General features: G+C 43.4%; 1 protein-coding gene across 1 annotated transcript; it reads left to right on the top strand.

Moving 5' to 3' along the window:
- Positions 1 to 2,676: 2,676 nt before the first annotated feature.
- LOC119171855 (UBX domain-containing protein 4) lies at positions 2,677 to 26,408 on the top strand. The gene is made up of 12 exons (XM_037422717.2): positions 2,677 to 2,937; positions 5,072 to 5,177; positions 6,371 to 6,399; positions 7,083 to 7,201; positions 10,924 to 11,066; positions 14,596 to 14,650; positions 15,625 to 15,794; positions 17,223 to 17,345; positions 18,036 to 18,138; positions 19,712 to 19,849; positions 24,508 to 24,728; positions 26,187 to 26,408. Exons 1-12 carry the CDS (start codon positions 2,856 to 2,858, stop codon positions 26,335 to 26,337), a joined length of 1,440 nt encoding a protein of 479 aa, XP_037278614.2. The 5' UTR covers positions 2,677 to 2,855; the 3' UTR covers positions 26,338 to 26,408.
- Positions 26,409 to 27,687: the final 1,279 nt, after the last annotated feature.

Raw genomic sequence — 27,687 nt, 5'->3', positions numbered from 1 at the left:
AAACATCGCAGCCACACGCCGGAGCAGAAGCGCTGGCTCTACGTGCGTGTTGTAGCCCAGCACTGTTCGCCATTCTCAGTTTCACAATCCGAGCTTCACGGCAGCTTCTTAGTCTGACGACACGTGTGATGGCCGACAACGGGCTCCGTTGAGTGCGTCTTGCATTCAAGAAGGCAAGGCGTGCAAACACGGACGCAAGGAAGAAGTCAAGACAGCGCAAATGCCAACTAAAAACTGAAGATGCTCACAAGGGTGGGAAGGGATGATGGCACGAAAACTGCCCTTGCAATAGGCGAATCTGGCACGCGTGGGGGCCTTATGTGTAGGATGACTATTCATGCATTTCAGTATATATTTATCCACATTAATCGAAGGATGGCTCACGTATACCAATATAATCGATATTGTTAAGAAGCGCGCCTCCGACGACGTTACGAAGGGCGCCACGAAATCCCGCCGTTGCCACCACTGTTACGAAAGACGGCGACGCCAACACGGTCCCGAAGGCGCCACTGCTTCGAACTCCGCCGGGAAGGTCACCAGCCGTTTGGTAGCGTAGGTTTCTCAGCTCGCGACTGCTTCTGCGCAGAGCTGATAGACGAGCGGACGAGACGACGGTGAGTTAAACAAGGGTTATGTACAGCATATATACAGAGGCGTTACAAATTCGGCACTGGGGCCGACAGCTTAGAGACCTGAAGAGCCGAGCTCTCCTCTCTAACACATAGGTCAACTGCTCCCGACGCGCCGCAGGGCTTTTTTTATATGCACCGGGTGGATTCTTTGAGTAACCAAATGTCCAACCAGAAGCGCCGCTAGCCGTGAGGCCAGGATCCTCCAATGGGGTCGCCGCTGGGCCGCGTCATTCTCATCAAATCTGGAGCCGCTGCGCTGCACGTGGCTGCACCCATGGACGAGTGACGTCGCCACGTATTGCGTAAGACTCGCCAGACAGGAAGGCGTCGGCTCGCTGGCTGAGGTGACTCACTGTGCGTGCGCGGCAGAAAGTCACCGCCGCGTGATGACGCCGTTGAGTTGTTCGCGTCAGGCGGGCTCGCGTGCTGGCCTTGACACAGATGGCCTTTTTCAGAGGCATGGACGTTCGCTGTGGACTCGCAGGCATAACAATATGATGCCTCAATAATCAGACGCATTTCTTCATTCACACCTATACAAAGCCGCGAGTGTTTAGCGCACTTTTTCCTTCCTCCAGTCCGTGGTTTAGCCACTGGGTTTAGCGCAGATCATAGCAAAGAGGAACATAGAGGTAGAAGAGAGGACAAGACTTTATCAAACTATGATGGTGAAGTGACGGTACCGGACTCTTGGGTGATGAAATGCAGTTTGCCTTCATGAAAGGAAATCGGTTGGCACTAGACAGGACAAATGTCATCCTAGCTAGCCCTAATAATATTAATATCTGAGGTTTAAACGTTACCACCATATGATCATTGACACGCCGTAGTGGGGAGTTCCGGAAATTTCGGCCATCTCGTGTTCGTTAATGTAGCATTTTCACCTCCATCAAAAATGCGGCCGCCGCGGCTGGGATTCGATCCCGCGACGTGCGGGTCAGCCTTGGAGGAAAGAAACAAGTGGGTCAGCATTCGAGCTCCGTAACTACTAGACCACCGTGGCAGGTTTACCTAGCCCCAGGCGTCCCTTTGTAGTTGTCCTGGGGCTGATATGTGAAATTGTTGTCACTGTCCTTTGATGCCAGCGAAGTTTGTGAGCCAAGCCAGAGAGAGAGAGAGAATAAACTTTATTGGGTTCCAGCATGCGGGATTCCCTCCGGCCGCGCAGGGCGTGGGGTTCACCCTATCTCACGTTACACTAGAAGTCCTAATGTCACGCGGGCCTAGACCTCAAGGCCTTCGTGCCCCGTCGCCGCTCGGGTTACTGAGGGTGTCCCCCTTTCGCCTTTGCAGCGCCAGTGCGACCTCGAGCTGCCGGACGGCCCTTCGCTGGTCTTCTGGGTCCGTAGACCCCACACGCTGTTCTACTTGCGGCGGTAACACCGGACCGTCCGCGCTGTCTGCGTCACATCCCCAGAGTATGTGAGCCAGGGTGGCTCTCGCGCTCGCGCACACACTGCACATTTCACTCACGTAGAGTTCGGGGCACACGTGTCGCGCTAGCGATGGGGTCAGCACAGTCTCGGTTTGGAGCTGGCGCAACCTCACCGCCTCCCACCGGGTAAGATCCCTGTGCGGAGGCGGGAAGCCACGCCGTTGCTCCCTGTACCACGCGAGGATGTCGCCGTAATCGAGCAGCTGCTCCTCGCCTTCTTCTTTGGTCGCCGTCGTGTCTTCGGAGGCGGGCGCGGCCGCGGTCCGGCACGTGGCGAGACCACGGGCCGCGGCATCCGCCTCCTCGTTGCGGTTCGGAGATCCTGGTATCAGGTCCCTACCCATGTGAGCCGGGAACCATTTTAGCGTCAGCCTCGACTTGGACTCGTCGCTTGCCAACGCCCTAGCAGCCGCCCCGCACACGGCTCCGCGCGAGAAGCTACGGATGGCCGTCTTGCTGTCAGCCAAGCCAGAGAAGACCTACGCCAAACCGGCCACGACCAACAGCGCTGGCTACAAACATCATCGCGAATAGCGAGATATAGCTTGGATGTGGTGAAAAAGGCTGGCAACTATGGGCTCAGCTGCTCTTTTTTTCGGTTTGTGCTTCGGCTGTGCGAGGGGATTGCTGCAGATGACGTGCCTCATCGTTTTCAGGTGTAAACAGCGCGTAGTTGACTGCTGAATCCGTTTGCTTTGTGTTGTGTGCGGGAGCTTCGATTGATTGGTACAAAAGCAAAATTTACTGCGGTCACGAAAGCCTTCTCGGCTTCAGTCGGTGCGACCATGAAGTGGTTCGAGGGATCTATTCCCGAGGCAATCGCCCTGGCTAAGTCCACGCAACAACTCTTCCTTGTGTTCATTGAAGGTAATTAACTTCGCTTACATGTTTTGAGTACATGCGCACAGCTGCTTATTCGAGTCGGGACAGGGATAGTCATATCATAACCAAACCCTTGTAAATTTTTATCTGACGTGCTTTGCTGGCAATAATGTCCGCCCTGTATTACTGTCACTATTGCGTCGCCTGCTCGTTCGCATACTTGTTTGCGCCGACTTTACCGTTTTATTGTTGTAGCCTGCGAGGTTGCTATTACGCAGTCCGCAATTCTGGCAGCTACATGACGTGCATGCAATGATTGGTGCATTTACATCAAACATGGCGCCGCTCGCTAGTGCAGATAAGTTACGTTGTGATTCAGCACTTCTCGCTCTGCTGCTTGTTCAAGAAATTGTTTCATCGAGGAGACACATCGTTAAGCCAACTTTGTCACTGTCGTGTTTCTTGCACTGATCATTTCGTCGAACGTACTGCTGTTGGAAGCACAAGTTCACCGATGGGTCATTCGTCACCCGACGCTGCTCGTGGAAGAACTTGAAAAAAAAAAAAAAGGCGAACTGTCGTCATTCTTTTATGGTCGCTCGTTTTCTAATTCGGTTTTTATTTAATTGAATGCGAATAAAAGTCGCAGGAGCTTTCTGTTTTGTCCTATTGGTAGAATATAACATTTCTGATGTGTTATTGTAGTGCGAACTCTCAATATTTGAAGTCGATATTATGAGGCTTGATTTAACCAGAATACAGGCAAAACTTATTTTTCCTGACGCTGCGGCCTCTGTGATGTCGAGAAGTTACGGTGCTGAAAGATGTAATTCGCGCTCAAAAGCTTGCGTTTACTGGTGAAGTCCCTCACCATCCACAATATTTAGCACAGTGGACCACTGTATTACTGCTGTGAACAGCTGATGAATCAGACACATTGTTGTTGATGGTTTGGCTAAGGGACATACAAGAAAGTAAGTAGTGTGACAGGGTGCATATTATGATTAGCTCCACACCTCTACAGCTTCTGTTTTAATTTCCCATATTTCATGCTTCATGTTCAGCCTGCATATTGCCGCATGTGTTTCTTAGTTCATAAAAGGGATCGTTTCTGAAGTCGTATTGTTTTCTGCAGTTCATGAGTGGCATTATTGCCGTATTGGGATTACATGTCCAGCTGCTTATCCAAAATTCTTGCTTGTCCCCAACCCATCTCAAGAGCAAGCATATTCAAAGCACAACACATCAGTTCAGAGCCTCTCTGCCACCCTGAAGGAACTCGCTTGTAATGGGTCCCCCCCCCCCCCCTGTCAGCAAAGAAACTCTGGAGCCACTCCTGCTGAGCGTCTTTTTACGGACCGGCAACCAGGCAAACACGCTAACCATTTATAATGGCATTACTTTTACCTGCAGTGACAATGAAATCATACATGCGACGCATGCTGCCAATAGTGCGAGGTGAGCGTGACCGCAGAGATGTTGTGTGTTCGCTGCAGTTTGCTGTGCATTCACGAAATCGGCAAGCATGCACCGCAGGTCGACATGTTCTCCCAGTTGCCATTAAGGCAATGTTGCTTCTCATCATCAACTCTGTTTACCTCGTAAGCAGCTCTGAGTAGAGCGGCGTTGCATTATAATTTACGTACTCTAGTCTTGAGCACTATTTATGACGAACTTGAAGCATCGGACTATGTGGAGTAAGTGGAATGACCCTATACTGCAGCATCAATGTCCTTTCACCACAATGTGCAACATACCGTTTTTTTGATTTAATGAAATCTCCATGAAATTTCGAAATGCTTACTTCATTCGTACTATTTTTTGACTTTTAACGCAATTTTTTAATTTAAAGCTAAATAACTTACAAGAAATGGTGCCTTAATCTGTTAATATAATTCATGTTTTTCTCATTTCCAGGAAGGTCTAATCGCATATTCTGACCAGTTGTCAGTGCCTTTTAGGCGGAAGAGGCTGTGCAAAGCTGTGTGTTAGTACTCTGGATTCCAATAATGATCTTATTTGCGAGAATATGAAGAAGAAAAGAGTTTCAGTTGGTAACGATTAAAGCGAAATTCTAGAGGATCGCTTTGTCATTGAGCTTTTGATGCAGTCTGGTCGGTAAGATTTGTAGGTTGAAGTTTGTGTCAGTTGAATGACAATGTCACTTGCTTTTCACCAGGAAACGATGAACTCTCAAAGGCCATGGGCACCACCTATGAAGATGCAGCTGTTTCGTCTAAGTTGCAGACTTCTCGCTGTGTTGCCATCAAGCTTCAGGCTGGCAGGCAAGTGCTCATTGTCTTTAATATTGCGAGATATTTTACAGCATCATTTATTACTTATCTTACCGACGAATTAGATCTGCAACAGCCCTGCCGACAAGGGCAGGGCTACAAACACTCAAAATCTGACAAAAAATTCCCCCTTGATTGTTCATTTATCAGACGTCAGCCAGTAAATTCAGTCTGGACTGCTCCCACCTGCAAAAATTCTTGTTGCACCAATCACTATAATGTATTTTTGCTCTATAGCTCACAAGTTGATGTGTATAAGTATTCCTTTATTGTTCACACAGCCTTAGTCTAAAAGTTTTCTCTGGCATCGATAGATTGGCTTCTTTTGAATGAAATGTGGAGTTGTGGAAATGCACCTAGGCGAGTCAGACATGGCAACTCGCGCTCGTGTGCAGCCGCTGCGCACTGACAATCCATCAAAAGTGTGGGTAATTAACTCTTGTTTATTGGAACAGCCACATCTTCGGAGTAGTTTTCATTAGTTTTTTCCAATTTTCGTTCAGTATTTCTTTAAGACTTTACTGCATGCCTTTCTAAAACCTTTTCCGGTGTTATGAAATTACATTACTAAGGTTGCTGTGTGGCAAAATTGATGCCATTGTACTACTACTAAGTTTGAAAGGTGATAAGAATCATTGAAAAATACTTCAACGAAATAGATTTATTTGTGCTCGACTCGTGTACAATTTCTTTACAGTACGTATGCATTCAAATCTCGGAGATCTTCATTCAACTTCCCATAGTTGAAGCTGGGCATTGTTAAAGACACTTTACTTCCCCTTTTTCTTGTATTCTAATCAAATAAAATAGGGAAAGTAATGGGTAATTTACTTAGGGTTATTAAGCATTTTAATTACATTAAAGTGTGATTGTGGCATACTTCCACTGAATATTTTCATACATTAAGAGAAGACTGAGAGGCTTTATATGAACTAATGATAAAATGATAAAACTTGAAATAATGTTGTCGCAAATTATGAAGAACATAAATTTATTTGTTTATCGAAAACATGGGTAAGCTGTATATTAACAAAATAAAACCAAGAACGATAAGCATTCACTATGAGTGGGTTGCACATAAACCATTGTTGCCATAACCACTATAATTTTATAGGCTGTTTATTCTGTCTTGCATTTTTCGTCTATTCTACCTAATCTTTGTTTCCCATGCTTTGTTCTTGCAGTGAGCCATGCCAGCAGTTCTCGCAGATCTGTATCCTTTTCTGGTGAGCTCAGTAGTATGCTCCTGGTGGTCAGTGTGGATGATAGATCTAAACATGTGAAGGGTGAGGACAGTGCAGATGATGGAGACAGCTTATCTCATTTCACCTACAGGTTAATTTCACTGCCTTACTTTCATGGCCATCATTAATTGGACATTGAAGTAATCATACTGCAGTTACGAATGGGTTATACAGGCTTGACCAGTAGCTGTGAAGCCAGTGTAACTAGATGCGACACCTATATCTTAGCTTTGCGAGATGGTGCATGAAGAGCATAACTGATAGGAAGTTGCTATGTTTAAGAACCTTCCTCTTTTTTTTTCCCCCATTGCCAAGACAAGATGATTAGTCATAATCATCAGATTTTCCTAATGTTTGGGGTTTTCATATGAAATTTTTCTACATTGAAATTCAGCAGCCACGAACAATTTTTTCTGTCCCATCAATTTTTTTGTAGCGAGATGCGACTGTATTTCATATTATTAGAGCATATCAATGGAGCATATCAAGGGAGCAGGTCTCTTGCCTGTGTGTGTGTGTGTGTGCGCACGTGTGCATGCATACGTGGGTATGTGTGAGAGAGAAAGATACATGCATGCACATTCATGTTGATGATATACTCTCGTCATCAGCCTCAGTTTACTGTGTATGCCATGACCCAAGATGTGTGTAGACCCAGTTGTGGTTGTGCCATCAAGCTTCTTCATCGGCTGCAATGGCATTCCTCTGGAGGTGATCGCCGGCAGCGTGGAGCCACCAGAGCTGCTGAATCGCATTGACAAACTCTTCCAGGTAAGTGCACATCAGGCAACCAGCAAGGATAGTTATAATCCCCCCAGACATAGGGAAACTTGTGATCACCCACTTAGAGAGTTGCGGTGCTATTTGTCTCCTATTGTTCCTTTGTTTATCCTGAAAGAAAATCTCTAAACAGGGGTGGTGGGCTCGAGCTGACGTCTAGACAAGTGAACTTGTCTTCTTCAAAGCTGAACTGATTTCAGTTCTAGCCTTGAAAAAGATAACTTCATTTGTAGAAACATCGGTGTTACCACAACTCCTTATAAGAGATTTTTCATTGCAAATTTCTATCTTCCCCTTGCCCCGCCGTGGTGGTCTAGTGGCTAAGGTACTCGGCTGCTGACCAGCAGGTCGCGGGTTCGAATCCCGGCTGCGGTGGCTGCATTTCCGATGGAGGCGGAAATGTTGTAGGCCCGTGGGCTCAGATTTGGGTGCACGTCAAAGAACCCCAGGTGGTCGAAATTTCCGGAGCCCACCACTACGGCGTCTCTCATAATCATATGGTGGTTTTGGACGTTAAACCCCACAAATCAATCAATCTATCTTCCCCTTCCTACGCCCTTGTTTATTATGTTCATTTTTTACATAGATGAAGTCATACTCGAAACGCAGATCATTGCCAGTATAAAACAGCATTTTTTAGCACGGTTTTCTTCTGGTGATGATGAAAGGATAAAGAAAGGACACTAACCGCAGTTCTTACTCACTACCAAATTTGTTTTGTTCTTCCAGTCTGCACAAACATATATACTCCACAAATGCATCAAGGAAAGAGAAAAGCAAAAAAAGAAAGATAAAAAGAGAGAGATAATCAGTCTGCCCAGAGGTTATAAAAAGCTCTTTGAAACAGAAATGTCAACTCCTTCAGATGGAGGGAAATCGAGGAGAGGCTTCCACATTCCTCGCTGCCATTGCAAATTTGATATGCTTCATAAATGAGACTTGCACGTTCCTGATGGTATTTTGACAGGAATGTTGAATCTATAAAAAAATAGCTTGCAGCAGCAATAATTACAATGAAGGGACAGTTGAGCATCTCTAGGTTGTTTATAGACCTTGTTCACATGCTTGGTCATACAGTAATTAGCACACCATTCCATATGGCCAACACGATAGCAGCTACAAGAAAGAGGAATCTTGTATGCAGCACCATTAAAACATTCAACAAACTTTTGCTGAGGCTTCTTACTACATCGTTTTTCTTGATTTCTCGATGGAGTTGCTGATGCCGATTACCAAGCTTATTTCTGGCAGAAAACAAAAACCTCATGTCTGCCCTGCTACCTACTTTCTTGAGAATATGCACCATCTTGTGCACACCTTAGGTGCATTTTATGGACTCTGCGCTTGTTTCTTGTTTTCTTGAGATTGTGGTGTAGTATATATGTGCGGACTGGAGGAATAAAAAACACTTGATGATCAGTCAGCACCGTGGTTTGTGCCCTCTATTCGTCCCATTTTTCTGGTGCAGTTTTCCATCGATTGTCATGACCAACCAGTCCAAATGCATAGTGTACTGCGAATTATCTTCAGTTATGAATTTAATCTTGCGATAGCACGTGGCCCATTCTAGAGGATCGTCCGTGAATACATGCACCTGCACATATATCCACTGGCCAAATCATAGACAATCAAATAAGACAAAAGCCACAAAATGTGCTTTTTCATTAAAAGAATGATGTGTTTGATAAGTCAACATTGTTTATTCATTTGTATGTTGTATAAAAAGCCCTCCAATTATTTTTTTTTTCTAAATGCAGAATAGAGGTGTGCTTACTCTTAATCAGGCAGCAGTTTACTTTGAAATACTTGCTTGTACTTGCGTACAATTCAGCACACACTAAACAGCCTTTCGCACTCTGTTAGAGTGTCCTTCGTTGTGCAAGTATTTATTTCCCTGATATCCTGTCAGCTGCATCACCCAGTGACATCTATTTCCACCCTTCCTTTAAAGCTTTTTGTCATGCTGTGTAATCAAAATATTTTTTTTTTTTGTTTCTGTGTGCAGAATATTACTTGTTATAACATTTGTGAAACTAGCAAACACAAAGTGACAGACACAAACATTGTAGCTTCAGTAGGGCATCCTTTTTTTTTTTTTTTATGCACAAAACATCTTGAGTGGTGAAAACTAAAATACTGATCGGAAAGCCTGCATCATGCAACCTAGTTATTTGTTTTGAAGAAGACATGTGCCATTTTGGGGTGGCATGAATTCAGAAGGTAACTTGATTTTACCACCTTAAAATGTGAAGAGAACTTTTTTTTTTAATGGGGACAGTAAGGCCAGCTTTAGTGATTCACATGAAAATATAGCTCAAGATCAAGAAACTGCTGCAAAATATCTTGCAGAACCTCATGTATGAAATCTATGCCATTTATTTTTTTTTTTGCCCCGCCGCGGTGGTCTAGTGGCTAAGGTACTCGGCTGCTGACCCGCAGGGCGCGGGTTCGAATCCCGGCTGCGGCGGCTGCATTTCCGATGGAGGCGGAAATGTTGTAGGCCCGTGTGCTCAGATTTGGGTGCACGTTAAAGAACCCCAGGTGGTCTAAATTTCCGGAGCCCTCCACTACGGCGTCTCTCATAATCATAGAGTGGTTTTGGGACGTTAAACCCCACATATCAATCAATCATCAATGCCATTTTTGCTTGAAGAATTCTACAGTCTTGGCTTTTCTGTTTCATGGATGTAGAATCTACTAGCATGCAGCAATCGTCCAGATAACTGAAAACAATAATTACAAGGCCGCTCGGTGCCTTTTTCAACAACCAATACAAATAACTTTCGATACGGATGCTACACGAGAGCCAATACAAAATTTTATCGCCCCTAATTACAAGAGTAGCATTCAGGTAAAAAAAAAAAGGAGTACATAGTTTTATAAAGCCATCAACAGGCATCATACATTTGTTAATGAATGACAGTTAATCTTCCTGGATGGTACAATTTTCCTCACTATTCACAAGTTCAGGGTATGGTACTGAGTAAAGCATGTTGACTATATCGGTGGTAAAATCACTGTTGGGAAGAATTCCACAACCTGGTTAGATCCTTTCACAAGAAGAGGGTTCCGAAACTTCAAGGCAGATGGATGAAATTGGAGGAACGTTTTCAAGTTGCCTAGTGCCAAGTTTTGTGGTTATCATTTGAAAAGGGATGTTCAGTTTATTGGTTTTTGCTGAAAAAGAAAAAAGAAAGGTTCCAGTGCATGTTTAGCTCTTTTCACTGAAGATAAATGTCAACACATGTTGCTAGCTTCCAGCAGAGCACAGGGTCATCTTTAACTTGGCTTGTTTTTCTGAAACATCATTAAAGTTTTTCCAAATAGTAGCGGATGCTTTTGAAGCATATGGTTCTTGATGTTAACAACGAAACACCCGTCCTTATTTGCAGTATAAAGCCTCAGCATTTCAGCAACAAAGAAACTAATAATTGAGGGATAGATGTTGGACAGATCTTGGGATTCATTTTTAAAACACGAAGGTGTTCACAATGAATCCAAAGCTCACCTTTCAACCCTTGTGCAAGTGCCCATGTATGTTGCATTTTAATGAAAATTTTGTTAGGAGCCAGATCTTCTTGTTTTTTGTTCTTCCCGTTGCATGCATTTTATGTTGCGCTGTTTGAATTTGCATCGCATATCCGCACCAGTTGTCCCAATGTTTGCCTTTACGGGTGGATATGTAAGCTGTCCAACTGCTTTCTAATGTCCAGGAACCCACCTCTGTTGGCGACAATGGTAGCGTGCCAACTGAAGCAGCCCTTGAGCCAGCACCAAGTGCTTCGCAGGCTGAGGTCGTGCCTTCTACAGAAGCCACGCCGTCAGACACGGCTACCCTGGAGGAAAGGGTTGAGAGGTTAGTTGCTACATAGGAGCAGTGCTTCATTCGGAATGGCAAGATTTAATTCTTTTTTAAGGAAGGAGCCCTCCAATGCCCCTGAGAAACTTGCTGGGCAACATTGATAGCAGCATCACAATGCGGTGATTGCACGCACTTGGTAGAACAAACATATCTAGAAGCTCAAATGGCTTCTACTGCAGGTATCTGATGAACACGTCATTTTGAGGTCTGTTCCGTCTCTTCCTGAAAGAGTGGCTGTGTTGCTTGCGGAAGCAATGTAGCTTGTTATCCTCTTACCTTGGCACCTCTTTTTGCATCGCTTTGCGAGGGCTGTGCATGTATGCAAAAGGCGTTGCGTGCGAGCAGACCATGTTACCTGGGGTATTCTGGATGTGCTAGAAATTCCGTGTTAATTTCAGCGTCAATTACAGCAGTGCCCAAAATTTATTTTATGGTTACGCTTTTCACAGTGCTCTGTAAGAATTCTGCTTTGTCTTTCAATCCTTCTTACAGTGTTCCTGCATTCTCTCATCCCTTAAGTTAAAGACTGCACAGCTGAAGAATTGCCGGAGCTCATTTCGAAAACTGACTAGAGCGATTTCAGTTTCTAGAACCTTTTAATCAGCCAGACAGATCTTCGTCAATATGTTTATATATAAGCGTGATATTGCATGCAACCATAATCGTTGAGTGCAATTATTACATGCCATTTGCATTCCTATGATATTGCGAGTTTTTAGGGGTGAAAATGCAGCGCTACACAATACAAACTTGGTACGTATCAGCAGCAGACATAGCATTGCAATCATGGGAACAACATTCCAACATGATGAGTTGTCTGCAATGCAACAGATACCTTCTCACGGAAACTGTTGTGATCGCGAAAGTGACACTGTGTTCTCTGACGCACGACAGCGGAGGCAAATAAAACTGAGAAACGGTGTTAACAAGCTTGGAAACAGTGGTATGCTGGCCTTTGTGAACGTTATATTGCTATTTGCAGCGCCCCCTACATTATGGGAAGAGTGAAATCTGAAAATTTGAGTAGAGAGTAACTTCCATTTTTATTGTATTACCTCTCTTGAAAATTTTCTGATAAATAACCTGGGTTCGTGTGTGTTGATTATTGGTTTCTTTTGCTGCTTGGTGTTCTGCAAAACCCCTTTGGTGTATCATATTTACTCAACTGTAACAGGACCATGATTCTAACGCGAGAGGTGATTTTTTGTTGCCTCCTTGACGAAAAAACAAACAAAAAAATGGACTCTTTGCAAAATAGTAAGCGCTTTCTATCTTATGCCTGAGAAATCGTTCGGCGTGTGGGTGCAAGGGTAAATAGTGGAAAACATTTCCTGCCATCATATTGTTTCTGCCTGTGCAAACAGGCTAGATCTCGTGCTATTCAGCTGACGTTGTTTGTTAACCATCTTTTGTCGTGTCAAAATGTTGGAAGAGTCTATTTTGTTTTCTTATTTGAACAAGGTCTGTACTTGCAATATTTGCGATGTTCGATCGGCACTGACGAGATTTGGAGTTGTATGAACTCAACCCCCACGACTGTGCGTCAGGTTTATCGTTGTTGGGCATTAAAGTAGAAAGCTACGTGAAGAACATTATGATAAACCTGAACACCAGTAACCCACAAGTTGGCCTTGTTCAGGCAAGAAATATTTTTCGGACAACCAAAAACAGCTATCAGAATAGAGGTCAGAGTTCGTAGTGAGTAGGTCTTGTTTTCTGTTCAATTAGGAGCAGAAGCAGTATGCAATAGTAGAACCATTGTGGTACGACCATATTTCCATTCTGAGAATACCTTAAAGACTATAGGTGTTTATTCTATCAGGCTTTGGTCGGGCTGTAGCGAAGTAGATTGCGCTGACATATACTTTTTAGTCTTCCGAGACACGCACTGATAATTTAGACACGCGGCAGAAGTGCGAAGCCCATGGAACTATAGAATGTGTCCATGCGATAAAGGTGGAAACAAGCCAAATCTGTCCAGGCGTTGGCGAGGTGCCCCTTACGTCATGTGAAATATTGTAGCATGCTTGCTGTGTTCTTTGCCTGGAATGCGCTTCTGGCTTTTGCCCCGGCAAAGTGGCAGATCATGGACTGGGTGATTGTGGTGCTGCCACACTAATCTATAAATAAATGCTCAAGCCCAGATTTTCTTTCGCGTGGGCAATCCTGTTACACAAACACACGTGCACCAGTTTTACATGTCCTTCTTATGCTCCTGCTTTAAAGCAGTATATATATCCCCGCTCCCGTAGGAATGCGTATTTTCTTAAGTTTTAAATACTAGGGAACTAGCTGCTACCCTACAGTAGCGTTGCATTATGATCTTGTTGATAGTGAAGGTTCATTTTTTGCAAAAACAATTATGACAAGAAATACACTAGAATATGTGTTCATATTTTTTGTTAGCCACTAAAGCAATGTGGCCATAAAGTTCAAGGTCATGCTTTCTTTGGTGCAATGTAAATTTTTATGCACTGCCCTGTGCACTACTTGTTTCTTTCACTTAGCTCAACTCTATACAAGTCTTTTTATGTTTAGATGCGTATTATATACCAGTTTTTATGTCTGCATACTCGGCCAATCTTGTCAGCACGTTTCTGGACTGCTGCTGAACATAACCGACAAGACAGCCTAAGAACAGGAGTCCTTTATTGATGTGCCATGCAAATGTGCTGTTCCTGCAGAAATTATAGCAGTGTATCTCCTTTTTCAATACCGTATAGAAATGGGTTGAAGCTTGACTGGGCTGTGCTAGTGCGGTCTACGGTAGAAAACAGCGCTAAATGGCGGGACGAAGAGAGGACACAAACCACGGCGCTTTATTTATTCGTCCCGTTTTTTAGCGCTGTTTTCTCTTTGTGAGGGAGAGGGGGGGGGGGAGGGTACTGCTTTTCGGACGAAAAGCTAAATTATATGACGCTGCCCTTGCCGTGACAGTTTTCTTAACCGTACGCGATGAAGTGCGCAGGCGTGGGGCCTGCAAAACGGCAAAAGTGATGGCCTCATGCGACTCCTGAGCGTACCGAAATGCCGAAGCCGGAGAGAAGTCGTCTGCTACCTTTCCAACCACTTTGGGGGCGCTCGCGGGAGGTGTGCTCGAGCATGCGCTTTAGCTGTTTTGCAAACTGTCCATTATGTGCATCATTGCACATCTTAAACAACTTGAACTTGCGTATTCGATTTTTATGTGAGCGTCGACTTCAGGTAGCAAAGATATGAAAAAAAAAATATTAACTTGTGTTTCATTGTAGTAAATACAGTACGCGATGCACTGAATCTAGAACCAAGGACATTGATCGCTTATGTGTGCAATTAAACTTTGTGTCTTCAACTTGGCTTTCCCACTGTTATCTTGACCCACTAGTATTTTCCCACTAGTTTCCCTAGATGGCAGCTGTGCATTTAATCTATTAGTCATTTGTGCAATGGAACAACATGTGTCGATTGAGGAATTTAGGTACTGTATTGATTTAAGAACTTGCGTGGGGGCCTGTGTTCCTAAGTGTTATTTGTATAAATTCAGGGCAAAGCGCCTTGTCGAGGAGCGGCGCCTGCAGAAAATCAAGGAGGAAGAGGAGGTGAGCTTCCAAGGCACCACTGTTTTTCTTCTTGCAGATGAGTCTAATTTATTTGCCTGTTGCTGTTTGCATTGTCACCCCTTCCGAGTATCTGCACTACATTTGAACCCCTGTATAAGAAACACTGATATGAGAGACAGATGGGTAGTATAAGAGACTCCAGTGTGCCTATTGTAAAATATGGCTTAATAAAGAAATGCATACGTGGTTCCCTGCTTATATAATTGATGTCTCATATAAAGGACAAGAATTGCTGCCTGCAGCATTCCTCTTGTAAACGGGTTTAACTGCGTATCTTAGATTGAACAGCCATAGCATTCAAGTTGAGTCGATTCCTGGTACGTACTATTCTAGGTTGCTATCATGTGCTTTGAAACAAAGAGAATTACATTTGCACCTGCCTCGTTTGAGTTAAAATATATATATTGCAAATTGGCAATTTACATATTGTATTGTATTATATATAAATGCGCAAATCTCATTTGAATAGTGGTAGAAATTGACTTTCGGAAGAACTCAAGCGATAACCTGTAAAACATGCTGAATTTTACAAATTACTGTACTTACACCTTATAAATCGGTATAACAAGCTTATAAACATTAAAAAATGATGGATTGATGTCGGGGAAATATGTTCACTTATAACCTTGAAGTAAGGCTTTGCAGCAGTGTAGATTTCCCCTGGAAAGGTGTGTTCACCGTACATCACCCCTTTACTGAAGTGAAACCACTTTTAGAGGGGGTTATGCGCAGTTTAGAAATGTCTGTTTGTTCACTTAAAATAATTCAAAATTTAGTATAATTTATTTCAATTCAGGTTGAAGTGAATTCAAGTACTGTAATATTCATTCAATTATTCGAGTATTCACACATCTGGGGTGATGGTATTAGTTTCAAATAGAGTCTGTTTTTAGGGAAATGCTAACACTACCTCCCAGTTGTGTTCGGTGACTGTCATTGTGGATGTGCCCCAGGCTGTGCGGCAGAGTGAGATTAAGCGAAGGCGAGTGGCCAGGGAGCTGCAGATGGCACAAGAGTCGCGGGAAGATCAGCAGCGTCGTGAGTTGGCACGTCAGCGGGCGCAGGACAAAGAAGAAGAACGCAAGCACAGGGAACGCATCCAGGCCCAGATTGCACAGGACAGGTAAGACATCACTTGTAAACAGTAGCACGCGTGCCAGTGACTGCACCTTTTTGAGCGACGCACCCCTCCCCTCCTCTGGCATCCCTTCATGCCCCTTACGAATAGTGGCCGGGCGGTTTCTCTCTTTTTCATGAGCAATTGACGGCATGTCTCACACACGGGTTAATGGTGTTGCATGCGTCCTCTGTGCGATGGAGACAGCCAGCTCATTTCATAGCCGCTCCTACTGCGTTCGTCTCCCACCCTTGCAGAGCTTTTACTTGCGGGTAGAACGAAAGATGGGCAAGCGGTACAAGTCGGTTCACTCTCGCAAGGAAAAGATGGTTGTGCACAAACTACTGAAATACATAGAAGACACGAGTGGAGACAAACTTTCAACATTTATTTTTCGTCGCAGTCACATATTCACTCGCATGTTAACGATGGTTATCATGTTAGCCTGCTTTGTAAATTGCTACAGGGCATGCAAGAACCTCGTTTCACAGCCCCATGAAGAAACTGATGTTTAGTCTACACAAGCATCCCCTCTCGATGAGATATAAAAGGCTTCCATCAGTCCCTGGGCAGTGCTGTTGGGACTTTCGTCCAAAATTTTGATGCCTCTGAAATTGGAGCACACATGCAATGCCATTGACTTTATTGATTATCGATAATTCACGTTCCCTTACATGGTCGAAATTGGACAGTGCGAGCCTGAGCTTGCCGACATCTTCTGTGTCCTTATGTAGTTTGTGTGCAGCTATCTTCTCCTTTCTTGTGAAGACTTCCCTGGTACTATGCAGAACAGGCTAGTGAGAAAGGAAAAAATATTTTCTAAAGGGACACCATACAGAAAAACAATTTTTCATGTATCGGTAAGCCACTCTGTCACAATACGAGTATCATCACTAGAGACTGGATTTCAGGCAAATGCCTATTTAGTTCCTTGCATTCCTATCATGCAATTTTGATATATGGGCATGAATTAGAGGTTAAGGAGGGTTTTCAGAGTGTTTTTGTATTGCCTATAAATGCTTATTTTTGACGTTCGTGCCTGAATTCCTATAAGTGCCCACAAATGCCTCTTTTCAAGATCAGTGCCCACACGAGCATTATTTAACCTCAAAGTGGCTGCTAGTTTGTGGACTGCTAACCCTCCTCCTGACATTATTTTAGTGGCGTAACAGTCTATGGGCATTGCAAATAAAGACTCATTTTAAGTTCAGTGCTTGTCTAGTGTACAGTATCTTTGTTGACAGGAATTTAAATAGCAAAAAAAGCATTCACAAGAATAGGGGCCTGGACGGGTGCCCGTCTTGTCCTTTCATCTTGTGGATGGGTGCTTTTTGACTCTAAGAATTTTCCTCTTGCGAGTGGGGATCTGCTGTGACTTCTTCTTCGTAATCTCCACGTTTGACTTGACACGGACACTTTCCTTGTGCCATGCAGGGCAGATCGCGCCGAGAAATATCACAAGGAGAAAGCCGAAGAGGAACAGCTCAAGCGGCAGCGCGAAACACAGCGGCTCCTCGAACAACAGCAGAAGGCTGTGCAGGAAGCAGCTGCACGGAGGTGCGAAGCTGTCCTCTCTTATGTGTATGCGTGCACATGCAAGCACTCTATAGGCATATCCCGCTTGAAATGACTTTAGGGATGGAGGAGACTTGCAGTAAATGGGAATCTTTATGATCTAGTGTGGTGTATTGATATGGTCACTGTTGGAAATTTTGCCAAATTGTCACTTTTGATGTGAGGCCAGCACTGGGGATATGGAAAGACCTGGAGAGGACAAGGATTTGTTTCTTGCAGTCAGTGGCATGCCCATGGCTCGTAGTGCTGCTACGTTTTAGCATCGTTGATCTTGACGGAATTTCAAGTTGATGCACACATTTGCTTGGAATGAGGAAAAATTAACGGTGGTCACTTAGGGGCCCTTTACGTGCCAGTAACACTGCACATTTACACGCTCCGAGGTGCTGGCAGAAAAAGTATGATGGTACTACAAACTATTTCATGATCAAAATGTTTCCAATTGAAACACTGCTTCTAATATCATTTTGCAAGTGCCACCTCTGAGTAAGTCCTGAATGCAAATTTCTTTACTTGAAACAATGGTGAGGTACCATAAAATTTGTTGTGTCAGCCCAAGTGATTTCAAAAGAAAACTGGGTTTTCAACCCACAGTGCCATTACAAAAGTGCACCTAAGCGTAGTCATCCTGCTTCTTTTGTAACAGTAATGTTTTCTGTTGCCACCTTACAGCCAGGTAGCGAGGATACAGTTCCGTTTGCCAGATGGGTCATCTGCTGCACACACCTTCGATGCTGCCGCCACACTTCAGGATCTGCACGACTATGTTGTGGAGGTATGAGGGTCTGCACGCATGATCTGTCTACACAAAAGGTTATGCATTCATACAGGCAGGTAGTGGCTTCGAGTAGTGGTGAATGAATGTTCTAACTTTTTTCTCTTTTTTTTATCTTTTTTGTCTAGTGAGCTGCACTAGAATGTGTATTTGTAGACTTGAGAGAATATTTGACCACTTCAAATATTTGAATGAATATTCGAACTAATCTGTGTTTTGCACTGTTTCCCGTTTCCTGTTTTCTAGTGGCTGCTAGTTGATTCAATTAGCACTAAATTTTTATATTATTCAATGTACTGAAGATTAAAAGAAAGACTTCATTTACTAAAAATCAAATAGTGCTTCTACATAGTAATGTGTAGACACTCGGCTTGTTAGAATAGTAAATTTTAGGAATAGTAAACAAAGGGATTTTAGCTGAAAAATTTGGAAAAGATTTTGAATGCACAAGTGTATATCACATATAAAAAAGGATGGCCATTTTTGTCATGACCTGCACAATATATTTTATTAAACGTTGAAACAAGGCATGTGTAAATGCTTTTTTTGTGTGTGTTTGAAGAAATTCTAAAGAAATATGGTACGTTTTAAAGTTCACTATACTTGGAGCATATAAGACAGTATAACAAGCTTTTAAATTGTAAAAAATGATGAATCATTGCGAGAGTAACATGTTCATTCAACCTTGAAGTGGGGCTTCGCAGCAGTGCGGATTTTTACTAGACAGGTACTTTCACAGCATAGCACGCCTTCACTAGTAAGACCATTTTTAGAAAAAGTTACATGTGGACTAACAAATAGTTCATCTCGAACACTTCAAAATTTTCATCAATTTAAATTCATAGCAAAGTGAATTCGAATACAGTAATAATCGTTCAAATATTCAAAGCGCTTTTTTTTTTTTTTTTTCACACAAGCCCAGCAGAACCGCTTGCAGTCTCATTCTCAATTATGAGAAAAAAAAACACCCCGTTCTTCGTCTTGCAAGTCCGAGAGACCCGCATCACTGGCATGGCAGCGATCTCTTCATCAGTCGGAAACCTGGCTGTTGAGTGCAAACTAAAGAATGCTCTACACACATTCAAGCCTTTTGTCCACAAACATAAGCCATTGTATACACACAGCTTTCACGTCAACGGTAGTGAATACTGTCTGAGTAACAATTTATTATGCTTCAGTGAAGTACAAGCTCCACACGTGAGCAGGAAGTTTCGCTTAATATTGATCAAGTACAGCAAAACAGTCAAAAACTTATCACTTGATCACCGCAAGCCTTTCTTGTTTTTTTCCGCCATTTCAACTTTTTACCACAGTGCTTTTAGACGACTGGGGGTGATCTTGGTCGGGGATCGTGCAAGCTGTGTGCCGATATTTCGAACACAGCTCGTTTGAATTCTTCAAAATCGTTTTTGTTAAAATTATGCACCTAAACATCGACGTTTACAAATTTGAATGCTGGCGGCGAAAAAACTAAAGTATGCCCGTAGTTTGCACTCAAATGGTGAGTGTCTCTGCTGTGACCAAGCAGGGATGGCTTAGCTGTGTGCTGTGCTTTGTTCTTTCTGCCACGCAGACTGTGCAGCCGAGTTTCAGCAACTTCACCCTGTCGACGACGTTCCCGCGCCGGGAGTTCACCCAGGAGCAGTACCAGAGCAGCCTTCGGGAGCTCGAGCTGGCCCCATCGGCTGTAATTCTCGTGGTACCTGTCAGCGTAAGTGGCTCACTCATCTATCTACGCAGGCTGTTCTCAAACTCGAAACAGCATCTTAGACGGTTTACAATGACAGCCTAATAAGCAGCATCCCCTGTCGTCCAAGTGGTGGAACGTGGATGCATGACATCTGTGAGACATGATGCCACTTCAAGCTGACAAGAGAGTGCTAAGGACCTCAGACAAAGCTATTACTTTTCAACCTTCTTTGCATGTTGAAATATTTGTAATCTCAACACTAGTCTCAGTAGGTTCTTAAAAAAGCATCTACTTCTGGGCAGAACATAATGGTGAAATTCAAGCCAATGGCTTTTATACAACTATGATATGTAGTCTAAACAGCTCCTACGGTTCAATCATGCTCTTAAACTTAAGATGGCCACTATAACAGGCCCATAACGTCTATTCGGAGTTTTCAGTCCTCACTGTTATTGCTGCAAGATTCGTTGTCGGGCTCGGCAACATCACTGCTGGGGGCAACGTTGCCGTCACACAGAAAGTTGACAAAATACCACGCAGTGTTGCCTTGTGCATTTTAGTCACATCCGATTGGCACGAAGTGGTTTTTAGCACATAGAGCCTCTGAACCTGTCAATCCAGTGCCGCTACAACTGAGTGGGATGTTGGCTACTTCCACGCCTAACAAGCGATCACTCTTGTTGGTAATTTCATAAAATTATCTCTGGATGCATTGGCATCACCAAGTGATGAATTCCCAATTTGCTGCATTAGCACCACTGGCACATAGCGGGGCCGCCTTGACCATTGGACAGCCACATATTTCGAAAGGGTCCCTCTGAAAGCAATTGGCTGAAAATACTGCGCTTGCTTCACCTCCTGCTCGGCTGTGGACAGTAGGACTTAGCCAAATAATTGTTTGTGTATAAAACTGCACCAAACGTTCTGAACATGCATGGTAACTCACAAACACTGTAAACACAAAGCCAATGCAATTCGCATCAAACCACAAGAACTGTGGGAACATCTGTCAGCTCTAGGCAATCCATTATGTAGATGTTGAGGTGCTGGGCAAAACGTTGAGTGGAAATCACATGCAAGATGCCACTCAAAACACTTTCAGTATCTTTGAAAAGCTTTGCCAAAATTTTGTTGGATCCTCGAGCCACTGAATTTTTTAGGTGGTCACTGAGGTCAGCATCGCCCTGGGCAGACGTGTCAACCAATGCTATCACAGCGAAACGTAGTGTAGGTAGCGCAGGCATATTTTAGAAGACGTCGAAGGCAAAAACAGAAGTGAAATAAAAGTTCATGACATCTTCTCATTGAGCCAGTGGAACGTTTGAGCCATTCTGGTATACGAGCACAATGTTGTGAGACTGGTTTTTAGGTTTTATAATTTCCCAAAATGTTTACTATAGTTTTGGTTTGCATGGAGGATGTTTTAGATCTTGTAGTGGAGCTTTGTTTTCGATTTTTTCAGGAGGCAGGTGTACTCACGTAAGCAATTTGAATGTTCCTCCCATTTCACAGCTGAGGCCAGTTTGATAATGATACGAAACAACCATTTTTTCTATCACAATATCCTTTTCAATGAGGTAGAGTACCGCGGTTTGTCTACACCACTGATGATGCATGCCAGAGGAATGCTTTTATTGGTTAAATATGAATTAACCATTTGAGATAAGTTTATTATCTTTGACAATGCCGGAAAGGATCAGTGGGGAAGATTGTTCATAGCATGATTCTAGTTATGAGTTAATAGCTGAGAAGTCTACCTTGTTGTAGTCTCTAAGGTTCCTTTAGTTGCTTTTTGTGTATAGGTATTCGTATGTGGAGTATGATGGGAAGTAAAACTGCATGAACCAATACAGGGTTCAAAACCAGAACAATGTCTAGCATGTTACAACCTTGAACGATAGCTGATGTCCACAAATGGGTCCCTTTGTTCTTTAATTAATACAATTGCGCATTGGAAATAAAAGAAGAACGTGAGTAAGACAAGCATCATTTGCTTCTGTGCGAGAACTTTAGCAGTGCGACAGTTAGTAGTCACAGCTTCCCGCTTCTAATTGCCATTTAGCCTCTTATTTAGGTGTTTAGGTGCAGTGCAGTGATTGTTTCTGTGTTCCTTCCAAGCCTCATAATGTCATAGAGGTAACGCCAACGATGGGCCTCAATGCCCTCACGGGTAAGGGTGACTCAAAGGCTGAATACGGCAACCCAGTGATGTTGCCAATGAAAGTGGCAGAACTTCTGATAGTGCGACGGAAAATGTGGCCATCAATGGCGTTGAGTGAATTGAAATAAATATTGCTTAGTTTCATACTGTGATACCTTGAGGGGAATCTGGCACTAGTGTCTATGCAGGCTTGCTCAGCTGCCCATGGACCACCATAGAAATGATGGGAGGTAGAGACAGCGGATATGTTTCCGATCTGCTTCAGACGGCTTTATTCTTGAAATTTTCGACGATTGCTTTCAAAGTGTAAAACATGATGTTATGTCCGAATATTGAAGCATGCTTCAATCTTTTGTATGTAAAACTTATTCCAAAACTTTTCCGTGACTGTGAGTTGTAAGGGGAACCTGGACAAATTCAACCACTAGAGTAAGCATTGCTCTGCCATTGCGTTCCAGATTTCACAGTTGGATAAAATGAATATTCACAACACCTCAAAATGAATGCGCTTGTTTTTGTTTAAAAAATATGTATTATCTATTTATGGAAATAGCAGTGTCCCCTAAGGAGTGGCATTTCTCTAGGTGCTTAAAGTTTTTCGTACCATACAGTGCTTTATTGAGTGCGAAATGCTTAAAGGGACACTAAAGGCAACTATAAAGTCGACGTTTGTTGAAATAGCGGTCCAGAAACTTTGTAGTGCTACTTTTGTGCCAAGGAAGGGCTTATCGTGAAATAAGACCACGTTTTAGTGGCTCGCATCGGGTTAGCGCACTTCAAGTTACCCGCTTCAAGAAGCGAACCGACTCACGTCATCGTTGCCATGCACAAGGTTGCCCGACTTTGCTGCGCAGTTGCCGACACTAGTAGACAGGATGAAAGCAGCGGAAGCCACAGCAGCAACAAGAGCCATTGATCAATTTCCTGCCATTGGCTCCAAGATGGCAGACGTGTTTTGGTTCAACTGCACCCCGCTAGATGGCATTGCCTGTCCAGTGTAACCTAGTGCAAATTGAATTGTTGAACTACTTGCGCCATTCTCCATAGTAATGTCTGGCGGTTCTTTTTTCCATGAATCAAACAGACAAACAAGCAGCATTTTATTGCGTCTCTTGATGCGCGGAAGGTTCTTTATTTAGTGCAGCTAGATCGATTACTACTGATCAATCGTACGTGGTTTGTCTGACGTCATTGGTATCATTTTGGGAATGTCCTACTGGGGTGCATGTATTCTTGTGCATTTACCTTAATTTCTCGGTAAGTAGGGCACTGCTGCTGGTCATTGTAACTGTTGTCGATCATTGAGCTTTCACTCTGATGTAAATTGTTATTTGGCTTTTGTGTCCCTTTAACGTATCGGCTGCTGCGATGCCAGGTGCATCTGTCCAAGTAGTCTGTCCCCAAGGCATCACTTATTTTATTATGAAGTTGAGTCAGAGGAGCGTGAAGGTGCACCTACTTAGTTTCGCCGTCGTCTTGCATTCGATTTGAACAATTTTTGGTGAGACACACGTGAACTCTATGCTATATCCTGCATTGGCATGGGACACTGCATCAACGAGCAGTGGTGAGTGCATAGTGCTTTGCACTGTTAAATACAACTTCACAGTGAACCAGGAGACCTAGCAGTCTTCAGCCTTTTTGAACAACAGAGGCACTGTTTGAGTGCTTCTCACCACACCCCACTACTCTGGTTGCATGAGGAAAAACTATACAAAAAGATCTATAGGCAATTCGTTAGCTAACGCTATGCAATCCAAAGCCTATGCTTCCCATCATTGTCATGAAGGTACAATGATAGCAGTGCCAGTTTCCTTTTTAGGCTGCTGCATAAAACTTTTTGAAATATTGGTTTTTCATGCCTTAGAACAGCATGAGTAAAAAATTTTTATATTGCTGCTTATGGACATTCAGTGCCATGCATGGCTACGGCAATCAGTGATGAATGTACTTGGCATGTTTAGTGATGTCATGTCATGTTCATCGAGTTAAAAATGGGTGCATATTATGCAGAGGTGCACGTTGTACACTGGAAGATGTGTTACTTTTATAACTCTCTGCTCAGGTGCAGTCTTGCTTCCAAAAGTATGAATAAAATATTTTATGTTTGAAAAACTGCTTAATGTGCAGAAAAAGTAATTGCGTATCTGAAATTTTCACATACACTTGTATCAATCAGCCCAACAACTTCTATTCAAATTGTTGAATTTCGTTTTCAAATTTCAATACCCTTGATGCCCTGAAAGCAACAAATCCTCTATACAATAGCAGTGCACTGATAGTTAGGCGATTGAGTAAGGGTTTATGGTTATAAAACGGCACAATCATGAGACACAAAACACTGACAAAGAAGAAGACACACTGCTTGTGTTCAGATACTCTTCATTGTTCATGCTTTGTTTCTTATTATTGCACTGTTCCATAACCATGCAGTGCACCCACTTTGTTGCAAATTGGTTCAAAAGCCAATGCACTACCTGGAGTGATGTTGCAGAGTGTGGCTCCTGTTTGCGTGCAGACGCCCAGTGTCGTGGTGCCAGCAGCAGTGAGCAAATCGGGGGCATCACTCATGAACCTCCTGTGGTCTCTGCTGACACCATTTGGCGTGATTTGGAGTCTCTTCGTCGGCCTCATCTTTGGGTCACCCGACCCTCCAGTGTCGGCTCCCGACAGCAGCACCTCAGCTCAGCGCAGTGACCAGCCTTCTTTTGGGTCTCAAGAGCAGCAGCAAGCACAGGGGTGAGGGTGCTGATTCCAGGCGTGCAAACTTAAAGGACCGTTTTTCTTTGTTACGCTATATTAATGTGAACTGACAGATGATGATAGCAAGGAAAGTATAGATGATGCTATTAGGAAAAAGAAGTGGACTTACCGTCCACTTCTTGAGACGAGTATTAGTGCAGATAACTTGGCGCTGGCAGGGAATGAACCTGCAACTTTTGAATAAGGTAGGCAGAACAAGTGTCCCACACTTGCCGTCATGGCTACTAGAGCACGTGCATCTGTGCATGTGACATTGGTTCTTCTAAGCTCTCTTGGAGTGCCTTCTTCAGGTGCAGTGTAAAGTGCCCACTACATGCCTGTATGGAAATATGTAACTGCACACGTTTATAATCATGGGCCTAATGATGATTCCTGACGAATAGTTATGACTGAGCCCTTTTTAATGTGTGGGCTGTCTTTAACCAGCCACTCATTATGCTATTCATGGATAAAAAAACCTGGTGTGATTCTACCTTCCCACCACACAATATTTTATCCTTTAGTGTGACTCCTAGCCTGACATTACATCTGTTGTATAGCATCTTTTCATAGCATCTTCAAGCACTGGCATGGCCCTGTGGCAGAATACTTGATTACGAAAAGTTCAATCCTGGCTTGAACCAAAATTTTTATGCTTTCCATGTATTGCGATGTTTTTTTTTTTGCTCACAAAGAACACACAGACACTGCAGTTTTTTCAACAACAGCTCTTCTATGCGATCACATTAAAATGAAGCAGGAAGAGCTCGCACCACACAGACCGACAAGAAGCAAAATGCTGCAGATGGAGCAGACGCTTGACCATGCTGTATCCAACAGCAGTTAAGTTCTCTACTATGGTCTGCAGCAAGAGCGGCACGGGCACACCCTAGTCATCGCGCACAGTTTTGTCGGATTCTGTCCAAAAGTAGTACTGTATGGACTTCGGTTTAGATCTAGGGGCAGCCTGTGTGATCTCGATGCCAATCTTGACAGTCGCACATTGGCCATTGACTGGCGTTGTCATTTACAGGGAGGGTAGGCTATTTGAGGGGTGCACAAAACTGGTAGCTTGCATGAGATGAGACTGCGGAAAACGGGTGGCGTTGTCTTGGGTGCTGGCTCATAATGATGTAGCAGCACGCTGTCGGGTCTGCTGCAGCCATCCATTTACTACTGTGACTGGCTGGCTTAACTAAAAGATGTTCCTAATATGCGAGATTGTGTGCCGATGAATAATTTGATAAGAACACTGGGAAATGTTGGCAAGTGTTGTGGTAGCTCCAGTTCAATGAGAATGGTGCTAGAATGTCTGCTACCAGTATCTGCAGATTGTGAGAGGAGCACATGTCGTAATAATGATGATCACTCATGACAGGGTCGTCAGTACTGTATCATCTGCCTCGTGTCGGTGATCTGTTGACCTCACTGGGCTGCATATTTTGCTGCTTACAGGGGCGCACGCCGACGGCGCACAGCACCGCAGCCGCAGGGTGAAGGTGTGTACCAACGTGAAGGGAACGTATACCGCTTCTCTAACCAACGCATCAGTGATGAAGATGATGACACCAACACCTGGAATGGGAACTCCACTCAGCAGATGTAGCCTTGCCTTCAAATGAGGGTGGCCGGGAGCAGTACAAAAAGAAAATATATTATATATGTGTGTCTGTGCAACAGGGAGTGGGCCTTGTTCAAGTCGAAGGTGTATTAGATGTGACGTAAGCGATACTGCTGCAGTATTAGTGCATTTTTTTTTTGGCAGTTTAAACTGCGAGTAGCCCTTGTTTAAACGGGTGCCTTTCTGGAGTTCCAAGACAGAGTCTACAGTTATGTTAGCATGGTTAAACAAACTCGACCAATGAAGGAAAATGGCAGATGTTAAACAGCCTGTTTGTTTTTTTAGTCCAATTATGTTGGTCTCTAGACTACCCTGATAAAGATGCACACACGAAGTACTAGGAAATGTCATTGTAAATGTTATGTCTCTTTTTTTTAGTATTGCTTGCCAACCTCACAATGTACATATTCTTAGCAGAAATGTATAACCTAACCATGTGACCTAACTACATGCACACACAATCTCTTTTTGTGATGGCTGCACTGCACCACAAATTTCTTGCTCAGAAGAGGTGTGATAGAAGTAGGTGCGAGTCTTCACCTTCCAAAGCAAGGTGTCAAATTAAGCTAGCCAGTATTTCATGCCGACATTTACGGCGCTAAGCTAAAAGGAACAGTCGGTGAATATTTATTGCAAGATTAAGTTTTTTCTCTAGATGGTTCCGGCTCTCAAACACACTTTATATATGGATAGTGCACTTTTAAAACCATATGTTAAGTACTTGATCAACTTTTCATTAAATTTATGAGTTTATGTATATTTTATTACTGGTTTCAAATATGCATTCTGCCTTTATTCAAATGAGTAGTTGATATGCACATTTCAAATATGCCATCTTATATTAAACAATTCATGCGCCTTTTTGGGAGCAAGTATTTTTTCAAGACAGACGAGTCACGAACTAAATCACCATACCACAGTAATCAAAAATTGGAACTCTAGCAAAATAACAAAGGATGTTCTAAATCAATCTGAACAAGAACATGCACGGAGCCGATTCGATGTCAAGCTTGCATTTCGCTCATGAATGTTCAGCATACAACTTTGGTTGAGTTGGTTTAAACAACATGTGTTCTTATTTTACTGCATGAAGTTCCAATTCCAAATTATTTTGACACGTTGGTTTACTTTATAACTCCTTCAGTTTAGAAAAAAATCTGGCTCTCAGAGAGGCAGTTGAAATATTTGATATCCTAAAAACTGTTATGTCTAGTACTAAAAGATATAATCTACACATCTGTACACAAATATAGTTAAAATCAGCAAGATCAATAGTGAATTTACCCAATTGCAATGTGCCCATTTTGGAGGGAAAATAGACCTTAAAGCCGCATG

This window comes from Rhipicephalus microplus, chromosome 4 (genome assembly GCF_043290135.1).
Source record: "Rhipicephalus microplus isolate Deutch F79 chromosome 4, USDA_Rmic, whole genome shotgun sequence".
In the NCBI taxonomy this organism is placed as follows: Eukaryota; Metazoa; Arthropoda; class Arachnida; order Ixodida; family Ixodidae; genus Rhipicephalus; species Rhipicephalus microplus.
This window is presented reverse-complemented; position numbering and strand designations above follow the sequence as displayed.

Bases quoted from the DNA above. Each gene is read 5' to 3' on its own strand.
- LOC119171855 (XM_037422717.2), top strand. From the start codon at position 2,856: ATGAAGTGGTTCGAGGGATCTATTCCCGAGGCAATCGCCCTGGCTAAG. The intron at 18,139-19,711 runs GTATGAGGGTCT...TCTGCCACGCAG, and splicing joins TGCACGACTATGTTGTGGAG to ACTGTGCAGCCGAGTTTCAG. The intron at 19,850-24,507 runs GTAAGTGGCTCA...GTTTGCGTGCAG, and splicing joins TTCTCGTGGTACCTGTCAGC to ACGCCCAGTGTCGTGGTGCC.